The 11,387-nt window shown below is 50.1% G+C and overlaps 1 protein-coding gene across 1 annotated transcript; it reads left to right on the top strand.

The window, feature by feature from the left end:
• The first annotated feature begins 686 nt into the window (after positions 1-686).
• Positions 687-3,014, top strand: H3-3B (H3.3 histone B). Its single transcript, NM_001280448.1, is given in 4 exon segments — positions 687-809; positions 1,282-1,419; positions 1,503-1,656; positions 1,743-3,014. Coding segments are annotated over 3 exon segments (411 nt in total). The 5' UTR covers positions 687-809; positions 1,282-1,291; the 3' UTR covers positions 1,872-3,014.
• The last annotated feature ends 8,373 nt before the right edge of the window (positions 3,015-11,387 follow it).

Genomic DNA, 11,387 nt, shown 5'->3' with positions numbered 1-11,387 from the left:
CATACAAAACAGTTCCTCTAAAATAATTTATTAACATGTTTATTTGTATTTATTATTTACCCCTTCCCACCCCACCAAGAGACCTGCTTTTTTGTTAAAAATGTATGTGCATGATATATGAAATACTTGATAATATAACATGATTTACTGAATTCTAATTCTCACACTACGCACTTAACTATCAAAATATTATGAAAGGTAAATAATCCAGGGAACACATTTTATTTTACATCGGAAAATATTTACAAAAATTTTGTTAAAGTAGCCTCTCTGCGTGCATAGCATTCGCTTGATGCCTGTAAGTTTAGACTCCTGCTCATTCTGATAGAGACCAATGCAATTCATTTGCATTGACTTTCTATTGCAGAGCTTTGGAACCAAGGGAAGGATCCAAACATAGCTCCATTTTATCCAATCAGAAGGGCCGCTTAGTGCTAAACTCTGATTCGTCCATTCCTCTTTGCATCCATCCAATCATTAGGCCACTTTAACAGCCAATCAGCGGCCTAAATATGCACCAATCATGGAACAGTGCCGAAGCACGGCCTTTGTGTCGGGGGATGTCAGCGCGTCGGCGAAAGCGCCCACCAATAGAAAAAGTCGTTGGTGTATGCAAATAAGGGTTCTATGACGCAGAGACGCAGCGTGAAGCGTGCCTATAAAAACGGAGGCGACGCGGGGGCTTGGAGCGCAGAGCGGTTTGGTCGTTCGTTGGGCAGTGCGGGTTTTTCGCTCGTCGACTGCGGCTCTTCCTCGGGCGGCGGAAGCGGCGCGGCAGTCGGAGAAGTGGTCTAAAACTTCGGCGTTGGGTAGGCGTTCGTGGGTTTACCCGCGGCTTCAGGTTCTGCCAACCGTTGGCGCCGCGCGCCGCGGCCGTTGGGAGCCGAGCGGCGGGGGCTGCTCGGGCCGCTGGCGTCGGGTCGGGTATGGGGCCGGGAGGTTTCCCCTCGGGGCTTTGTTCCGGAACTGTGTCCCCGCCTTTTCCCGGCGGTGATTCAGAGGTCCCGACGCCGGGTTCCGGGCAGTCGGGCCTCCGCCCGTCGAGGAAGGGAAGTGACTCCTCCCCGCGCTCCCCCTCCCGGGGGAGGCTGCCGCTCCTCGCAGCCTGAGTCATTAGGGGAGGGGGAGGAGGTTGGCGGCCCTCGGCCATCTGCTGCTGCGAGGTGGGGCGCGGGGAGGCGGGAGGCCCGGCGGTGGGGCCAGGGTCTGTTCCTCCCCCCGCAGCCCCGGGGGGCGGCCCGGGTGAGCGCGGCGGCCTTATCTTCGGGGCGTCTTTCTTAGGTGAAAGAAAATGGCCCGAACTAAGCAGACTGCTCGTAAATCCACCGGTGGGAAAGCCCCCCGCAAACAGCTGGCCACGAAAGCCGCCAGGAAAAGCGCTCCCTCTACCGGCGGGGTGAAGAAGCCTCATCGCTACAGGTAGGTCGGGCGGGGGAACAATGGCCCGGCGGTGGCCGGCTTTGTGCGGCAGCGTCCGCTCACCCCTCCCCTGCTCGCTGTAGGCCCGGGACCGTGGCGCTTCGAGAGATTCGTCGTTATCAGAAGTCGACCGAGCTGCTCATCCGGAAGCTGCCCTTCCAGAGATTGGTGAGGGAGATCGCGCAGGATTTCAAAACCGACCTGAGGTTTCAGAGCGCAGCCATCGGTGCGCTGCAGGTAAGACAAAGGCCTGGAGCTGGGGGAGGGCTGGGCGGTTTCCGCTCCCCGAGTGGGATTAATAGTGCGGCTCTTGTCCTCAACAGGAGGCTAGCGAAGCGTACCTGGTGGGTCTGTTCGAAGATACCAACCTGTGTGCCATCCACGCTAAGAGAGTCACCATCATGCCCAAAGACATCCAGTTGGCTCGCCGGATACGGGGGGAGAGAGCTTAAGTGAAGGCAGTTTTTATGGCGTTTTGTAGTAAATTCTGTAAAATACTTTGGTTTAATTTGTGACTTTTTTTGTAAGAAATTGTTTATAATATGTTGCATTTGTACTTAAGTCATTCCATCTTTCACTCAGGATGAATGCGAAAAGTGACTGTTCACAGACCTCAGTGATGTGAGCACTGTTGCTCAGGAGTGACAAGTTGCTAATATGCAGAAGGGATGGGTGATATTTCTTGCTTCTCATGATGCATGTTTCTGTATGTTAATGACTTGTTGGGTAGCTATTAAGGTACTAGAGTTGATAAATGTGTACAGGGTCCTTTTGCAATAAAACTGGTTATGACTTGATCCAAGTGTTTAACAATTGGGGCTGTTAAGTCTGACCATACATCACTGTGATAGAATGTGGGCTTTTTCAAGGGTGAAGATACAAGTCTTAACCACAGTGTAACTTACAGTTTCCTTTAAAAAAAAAAAAATAAATAAACCTGGCAGCTATAGAATACACTATGTGCATTTATAATAGCTATTTTATATATTGTAGTGTCAACATTTTTAAATTAAATGTTTTACATTCACAAGTGGTGGGGAGTCTTGTCATTAAGGTGTGTGTAATTTAGAGTCCAGTTGGTTTTCTTCTGACTGCACTTGTTCTCATAGTAGTAAAATGCTATGCGCATTTATACCTTGCATAAGTCCTCATTCTACCACATGTTAACCCTCTAGCTGATAATGCAAACACTAACTGGGGGATTTTATTTATAAGGGCTCTAGAAAAAACGAGTTATTCACACCAGCATCATCTTAACTAACATTCTGAACTAGTTAGTGCAGCTTTTCATTGTGTTGTGTGGTTGGTCTCATAACTAGGTTGAGTTTTTCTCCTCTGCTGAGGAAACAGTACCGAAGTTCTTTTTCTTGTGGCATTTGTATTATAAAAACTTGGTGTGGGGGAGGAGCACAAAACTCCAGCCCACTGAACCTCTGCCAATTAAGATGGTGTTGGGTTAGGTTACATCTGGTTACTGTCCTGGGAAAATCATTTTTATAGAGATGGCCTTCCAAGTGGTTTTAAAATTTACTGAAGTTTTTAGGTCAATTATGTATGTTGACTAAATTTACAAATAAACTTGTTTATCCAACTAAGTGTCCAAAACCTAAATTGAATGTACTAAGTTTTCACATGTTCCATTATCCTTGTATTGAACTTATGTTTTGAACTTAGATCATTTCAGGTGTTGCTTGGTGGACAAAGGAACCTTTTATTTATAAAGATACTGTAGAAAGCATGTGAACAGCTCTCTGCTTGATTAAGATGCCATAATACTGCTGTATTTGCAGTGTGGGCTAAGACAAAGTATATTAATAAGCTTTTCCCCCTACTCCCGTTCCGTAGTGTAGAAGCCCACAGATGTAGAACTCAGTCTTAAACTTCAGTATGAAACCAGTTTCCTTGTGCAATGATGGCCACTAAAGCGTAGTACGTGGATGTCAGACAGCATGAGAGCCAGCAGTCATCAAAGCATTCCACGTTTGAAGTTAGCAACTGCTTAAAGTTATGCCCCATTAAAATTGCTTTCTCAAAAGTTTGGGTTAGTTTCGAATGTGAGATTTTGGAGGGAAGGTAAAATAGGTATCTTTCAGGTCGTGATAATGAGCTCCTATGAAAGAATGCAATATAATGACCCGCTTTTCTAGAAAGTTCATAATCAGCTCTGGAACAAGCACACTTAATGATTCCTCACTGTGCTTCAGAATGAGATTAAGATCAGATGTTGGAATGTGCTATGCTCTAGCGTGTCTGGAAACAAGTACAGAAACCTGGCTACGGTGATGAGTTAGCTTCTGTTTACTACCTGTGACAACCCAAGTGAGTGACACTAGTGAACCTTCTCCAGTCTGCAGGCTGGCATAGAAGGCTCTTAGATTATATTGGGCAGCTTGCAATCTGCCGAAGCAGTGACTTGATTTCCACACTTGGCTTGAGCACTCAACCCAGAAGGCGAAGATAGCTTTTGGTTGTAGGCAGCTTCCTGTATGGGATATCCCTCGGTAAGGGTAAAGGAGCAGAGGCAAAGGAGAAAAGCGGAAGTTGCAGCTGATGCACGTATCCTATGCCCTTGATGGATGAGACTAAAATAAAATTTTTGAAGTTAAGATTTTCTCATTTCTCAATGGTTTTCATTCAAATGATAATGTCTTTCAAAAAGTTTGGGGCAATGTCCAAAAAGCACTGACTTCTGATTCATCTGGGGCTGGGACGTGCGCATTCAATAATAAGGACGCTCCCTATTGAGGTGATCTCAGTGACAGTTGGCCCAGGACAGTGCCAGTCTGTGCCTGTTGAAGTGGTGTATTTATTTATTTTGAGACGGAGTCTTGCTCTGTCACCAGGCTGGAGTACAGTGGCGCGATCTTGGCTCACTGCAACCCCGCCTCTCAGGTTCAAGTGATTCTCCTGCCTCAGCCTCCCGAGTTGCTGGGACTACAGGCAAACACCACCATGCCCAGCTAATTTTTGTATTTTTAGTAGAGACGGGGTTTCACCATGTTGGCCAGGATGGTCTCCATCTCGACCTCGTGATCTGCCCACCTCGGCCTCCCAAAGTGCTGGGATTACAGGTGTGAGCCACTGCGCCCAGCTGGTGTATTTACTTTTTAGAGACGGGGTCTCCCTATGTTGCCCAGGTTGGTCTCAAACTCGAGCTCCCAAAGTGCTAGGATTACAGGCGTGAAGTGTATTTAATAGTGCCTGTGTTTACTGTCCTCTGTCCCAATTTGGCAAATTATGCGGTCGTTCTACCTACCCATACCATGGTGATGTGAGGTGGGGACCCAGTGACTTATTTGTATAGAGACATGTCTCAGGAAAATAAAGTCAAATTGCTTAACCACCAATATTCTAATTATACCACCTTCAATCTGAAAACGGGACATAATTTGTCCCTTAAACTTCAATCATCTGATCCACATAGCAGTCAGTTTTGAGATGAAGCAGGGCTGTTTTACCCAGAACCAGGGGTCCACAGTGTAACTGCAGAATAGGGAAAAGGAGGGGTGAAGAGGAAGACGGGAGAAATGAAGGGCAACGGGTGTTCCCTCACTAAGTGGACCCAGCTCCTGACCTGCAACTTCATCATGAACAAGTGGTCTTCCAGCCACCTTCTTGAGGACACAGGCTAAGGGCTTTAGGACAAGTGGAGTGGCTTGGGTTTCAGAATTTCTGGGAGCCAGAGTCCTGTCAGGACCTTGGATACTTTTAGCACCTGGCCCACTGGTCCTGGCCTAGGGACCATCAGCCAAAGGGAAGGAGAAGAGGCCCTGAGCTGACTGCCTGGACTGGAAATTAACAGTTTCCAACTCATCGATTCACTGGATGATTCCCCAACAGTGGTATCTGCTGCTCAGCTCCCCCTGCCTGGCTCCTTGCAAGCACTGTCTGGTGTCAGGTGTCAGGGTGGGGTCTTGCAGCCCTGGGAAAGCAGTCCCTTTCTCCTGAATCACCTTCAGGTAGGTCAGTAGAGGGAGGAACACTGCGGAACACAGTCAGCTGTCTGCAATTCAATCAGCAGGAAACAAGGGCTTGCCCTATGGTTTCTGCAAGATGGCCCCAGCCTGTGTTCAGATTCAGAGACTGAGGCCTATGGCCAGTCTTGCCCACCATAGAGAAGTGCCAGGTGGGTAGTTTTCACCCCTTCTGCAGTTGTCTTACAGGGGGTGCTGTGGTCCACTGGGCACGAGTTCTTTGAGCCCCTATCCTGGACATTCTCTCCTCATCCCTTGGAGCAGGAGCATTTTAATCATCTTGCCAAAGGAATCGCAGTCCACCTCTCTCAGCCCCACCCCAGGCACTGATCAGTCCCATTGAGGCTAAGCTGGCTGCACCTTGCCCGGGCCCTCACAGCCTCTTCCTTCCCTCACCCCTATGGTGCTCCTGCCTGCCCCTGTGGGCATTTCTCAGGGAGATGCCCTGATCACAAGGATGTCACCAGCCTGGACCACTCTATCAAGCTGGGCCTGCTTCTGACCAGCAACTGCTGCATGAAAGCTGGCCTTCCAGCATCCTCCTCCAAGGTAAGGCTAGAAGAAGGGGAGAAGGGGTAGGCCCCTGTTGGGTTGCCAACCCAAATTCTACAGTACCCTCAGAAGACTAAGGATGCCCTCTTCTTGGGCCGGGTGGCTGGCCTTTTCCCTCCCTGATCCCTTTGTCAGCAGGTCTGGGGAATGAGGGAGGCTGCAGGCCGAGGTGGGTGCAGCTGAGACAGCCCTGTGTTTACGCACAGAGGAGTTTGCACAAGGCCTCTATTGCGAGGGGCTGTGGTGTGAGAAGGGGCTGGAGAATATTATCCTCCCCTTGGGGACTCCTACTCCCTGTGGTCCTGCTGACGGCCCAGCAATCCCTGGCTATCAGTGATCCCACCAGACACTGTCTCCCTCCAAGCAGAGTCACAGGATTTCTCTGGGATGCGCCCCAGCATGTTCTGGTGTCTTCACCTGAGCACTATGCCCGGTGGCCAGCAGGGGCCAATCTTGCAGGTCAAGCACACCTGGGAGCAGCGCTTCTTAGCCGTCTCCCGAGCAGAGGTCTCTCCACTCGAGCCCAGCCCACCTCCTACCTCATGACCCCTCCCCCATGGAGAAAGCTAAGAGGCCCTACAGTCACCCCCTACTGGGAAAGCAAGAAGTGGGGGCTTCAGTGAGGCTGTAGCTCCTGGAGGGGCGGTAAGGCCATCCATGATCTGGAAAAGGGTGCGGAGAGAGGGACGTGGTGAGGCAGCCAGGGTCTGGGGCCTTCTTGCTGGCAGCTGCTAGCTCTCATCAGGAAGCTGCAGTTCTGGGGATACACACAGTGGGATGGAGGGTGGGCAGAAAGGGAGAAGTTCATCTCAGACATCACCAGTACCAAGGACAAGAGGGCTCCAGGGAAGGAGAGGGAGATGGGCTGCAGGCTTAGGGCAGGTGGCCTTTGCTGAGGGGTGTGTGAGGGATTGTGCCTGTCCTCATGGAGGTGGAACCTGGGCTCTGTTAAATCCCTATTCACGTACCACCTCCTACGTTGGCCACATTTTTCCCCCATAAGCTCCTCTCTGCCAGGCACTGAGCCAGGGGGCCAAGCAGAGGGGTCAGGAGGGGCTTGGGTCCACAGCCCAGGCATCACGGCCCTCACAGGGCTCTCCCTCCCCAGCTCCGCACCTGCAGCTAGTCTCAATCCATCTGCCCACCACCAGCGGTCTGAGGCCTGGGCAGCTGCAGTGCCAGCAGCTTTCCAGCCAGTGTGAGGCGCAAGATGAGACAGCCTCGGCCCTGAGCTGTCAGCTGCATCTTGTAGGTCTGGACATGCTCCTTGGCCAGCAGCAGGGTGGTTGTCAACCTAGAGGGCAGGAACTTCAGGGACAGAGTAGGGGCAGCAAATAAAGACAAGACTTGCAGCTGGGTTATCTGAGCAGGGGCATCTGAGACCGCAGGGAGATGAGAAGCTCCTGGCGCTCCGAAGGCAGGGAATGAGTGTGTCTGCCCCTGGAATCACACCTGACACATAGCAGAAGTTCCAGGAGTGACTGCTGACCAAACCAAATGGCCCCAGCAGCCCCCAAGCACAGCTGGCTGGATCTGCTCCCAGCATGGGTGGCAAAGAATCAGTCTGGTTCCCAAAAGCTTTGGTTACTGGCCTGGCTTCCAAACCGAGAGTGTTTCACATAGGAACTGAGTCTGAGAGAGCAGCTGCCCCTCCTGTCCATCACCAAGAGGCTGAGCTTTAACTCTTGACACTTTCGTAAGCAGAGGCCAGTAGAGCAGAGGCTGCAGCAGTCCAGGAAACAGTAGTGGCTGAGAAAATGGGCTCAGGGGCCAGGAGAGGTGGCGCATGCCTGTAATCCCAACATTTTGGGAGGCTGAGGCGGGTGGATCACTTGAGGCCAGGAGTTTGAGACCAGGCTGGCCAGCATGGCAAAACCCCATCTCTACTAAAAACACAAAAATTAGCCAGGTGTGGTGGTGCATGCCTGTTATCCCAGCTACTCGGGAGGCTGAGAGAGGAGAATCGCTTGAACCCGGGAGGCGGAGGTTGAAGTGAGCCGAGATCACGCCACTGCACTCCAGCCTGGGCAACAGAGTGAGACTCCATTTCAAAAAAAAAAAAAAAAAAAAGACGCTGGTAGTAAACAAGCCGTGCTGCCCCGCAGGTGCATCTTGGTGAGATATCAGCCCTGAGGTCTGGGCTGACCATGGGCTCAATATTATTATCAATATTCCAGACACTGTTATCATGAATATTATAGAAGGGCAAAGGGAGCCCAGATCAGGAAATAGGTTAACCCTCTAGAAGAAACAATAAAAGGAATCTCCCAGAATGGGTAAGGTAGTGAGCCATCTGCTGGGAGCAAGATGTCAGTCTCTGAAAACACTGGGAGCCACGGACCTAAGTCCATCAGGGAATCAGGCTGTGACTGCAACACAGAAGCCAGGGCTGCGTCAAGTGTATCGTCCCGTGAAACATAAACAAAGGCCAAGTTGAGCAAGGAGGGCCCAAGGATTTGGCTTTTGTGTAGAAGACAGACACGGACTCCCGTGGAGAAGAGGCATTTTGGAGTGCCTGTCCTCAGTGGTAGGTCACGTCTTTCCGCGGCCTAGACAAACATTGTTAGAGCCAGGTGCAGTGGCTTTCCCGTGTAATCTCAGCAACTTGGGAGGCTGAGATGGGAGGATTGCTTCAGCTCAGGAGTTGAAGGCTTCAGTGGGTTGTGATGGTGACACTGCACGCCAGCCTGGGTGACACAGCAAGACCCTGACTGAAAAAAAACAAAAAACAAAAAAACCCACCTCTAAGCCTGTCTAGGTCACCAGACACCTGGCTGGCACGCATGGTATTCCCACCACTGGCTAGTATGTCCCAGTGGTGGATATAACCCAGAATTCTATCTAGACGCCTCAGCCCTACGTGATAATCAGCAAGATACAAGCAAGTTTCTCAGCCAGCATAGCAGAGGACAAAGCTCAGGGTGAAGTGTTTCCATTACCATGCCACCTCCTCGCTAATCCTGAGACATCTGGCCAGGAAATGGGGGGAGGGTCAAAGGTCAAAGGAGACTTCACTCTGAACAAATTTCAGTAACACACTAGATGGGATTCAAAAAAGACAGTAAACACATTTCCCAAATAAAATCAATGTTTCAGAGTCCATCTTGAACAAACGGACATGCTTCGCCTTATGCCAAATTTTTTTTCTTTTTTGAGACGAAGTTTCACTCTGCAGCCCAGGCTGGAGTGCAGTGGTGCCATCTCGGTTCACTGCAACCTCTGCCTCCCAGATTCAAGTGATTGTTCTGCCTCATTCTCCTGAGTAGCTGAGATTACAGGCGCACGCCACCATGCCTGGCCTATTTTTTGTATTTTTAGTAGAGATGGAGTTTCACCATGTTGGTCAGGCTGGTCTCGAACTCCTGACCTCAGGTGATCCACCTGCCTTGGCCTCCCAAAATGCTGGCATTACAAGTGTGAGCCACTGCGCCCAGACTAATTTTGTATTTTTATTTATTTATTTATTTTGAGGTGGAGTCTCCCTGTTGCCCAGGTTGGAGTGCAGCGGCACAGTCTCAGCTCACTGCAACCTCTGCCTCCTGGGTTCAAGCGATTCTCCTGCCTCAGCCTCCCGAGTAGCTGGGATTACAGGCGTGTGCCACCACACCAGGCTAATTTTGTACTTTTAGTAGAGATGGGGTTTCACCATGTTAACCAGGCTGGTCTCAAATTCCTGACCTCAGGTGATCCGCCCATCTCAGCCTCTGAAAGTGCTGGGATTACAGGCATGAGCCACCTCGCCCAGCCTAAATCGAGGTTCTCCAAGAAAAACTAAAACAGGCTGGGTGTGGTAGCTCACGCCTGTAAGCCCAGCACTTTGGGAGGCCGAGGTGGGTGGATCACTTGATGTCAGGAGTTTGAGACCTGCCTGGCCAACAGAGCAAAACCCGTCTCTACTAAAAATACAAAAAAAATTAGCTGGGCGTGGTGGCTCATACCTGTAGTCCTAGCTACTTGGGAGGCTGAGGCAGGAGATTCGCTTAAGCCCAGAAGGTGGAGGTTGCAGTGAGCTGAGATCACGCCATTGCACTCCAGCCTGGGTGACTGAGAGAGACTCTGTCTCGCAAAAAAAAAAAAAAGAAAAAAAAAAGAAAAACTAAAAAAACACAAAGGATGAAGATGGGTCAAATGGTCATGTTGGCCAGCTGAGGTGGCTCACGCCTATAATCCTAGCACTTTGGGAGGCCAAGGCAGACGGATCACCTGAGGTCAGGAGTGTGAGACCAGCCTGGCCAACACGGCGAAACCCTGTCCCTACTAATAATTCAAAAAATTAGCTGGGCATAGTGGCACGTGCCTGTAATCCCAGCTACTTGGGAGGCTGAAGCAGGAGAATTGCTTGAACCCGGTAGGCAGAGGTTGCAGTGAGCTGAGATTGTGCCACTACACTCCAGCCTGGTGACAGAGTGAAACTCCATCTCAAAAAAAAAAAAAAAAAAAAAAAAAAAGTCATGTTGTCAATTAAAATGAATCAATGGAAATAAAGATAAGGGTGTGGACTTCTAACCGGTCAGAATCCCTGCTCTCTCTTCTCCTATTCAGAAAGCTCTACTCAACATTTATCGCAGACAGAGGGGGTCAGATTTGTGACTGTCTGCCTCCCAATCAGACCGTGAGAGCCTGAGGCATTTATCTTTCTGGCCAATTGCATACAGGAGAGTACCATAATGCCTGTTGAATTAATGGACAACTGATAAGAATAGCAAACATTTATTCTGTGCGTACCAAGTGCCAGCTGCTGGGCTGGGCACTTTATGAAGATGATCTCATTCAGTTCCTTTTACAACAGCATGTCTGGGAGCAATCTCTAGCCCCATTTTACACATAAGAAACTGAGGCCCAGAAAGGTCACTTCATTTACCTGAGATCATATAATAGGAAGAGTGGAGATGAGGGCTCAGCACTGTTGGATGTCAGACGTGAGGTGAGTAAAAGGCATGCAGAGAAGGGGCTGCTTCGCTCACCTCTGCCCTGATAGAATGGGCCCTTGTAGGGAGGTATGGTTTGTGAGTTTCATTCCATTTCAACCAGCCCAAGGGCCACTCATGGTATGATTTGTTTGGTGTTGGCTGTGCCAAAAAATGCTTTACTGAAGTGTGCTCAAAAGGAGCAGGTCATCCGATGACATCTGGAATTGCTTGGGCTGGAGTGCAGTGGTGTGATCTCGGCTCACTGCACCTTCAACCTCTGGGCTCAGGTGATCCTCCTGCCTCAGCCTCCCAAGTAGCCGGGACCACAGGCACACACCACCAAGCCTGACTAATTTTTGATTTTTTTTTTTTTTTTTTTGAGACGGAGTCTCAGTCTGTTGTCCAGGCTGGAATGCAGTGGTGTGATCTCGGCTCACCGCAACCTCCGCCCCCTGGGTTCAAGCGATTCTCCTGCCTCAGTCTCCTGAGTAGCTGGGATTACAGGCTTGTACCACCACACCGGGCTAATTTT

The sequence above is a fragment of the Pan troglodytes genome, chromosome 19, assembly GCF_028858775.2.
Source record: "Pan troglodytes isolate AG18354 chromosome 19, NHGRI_mPanTro3-v2.0_pri, whole genome shotgun sequence".
Classification (NCBI taxonomy): Eukaryota; Metazoa; Chordata; class Mammalia; order Primates; family Hominidae; genus Pan; species Pan troglodytes.
The sequence above is the reverse complement of the archived record's forward strand: the minus strand, read 5'-3'. Positions and strand labels throughout refer to the sequence as shown.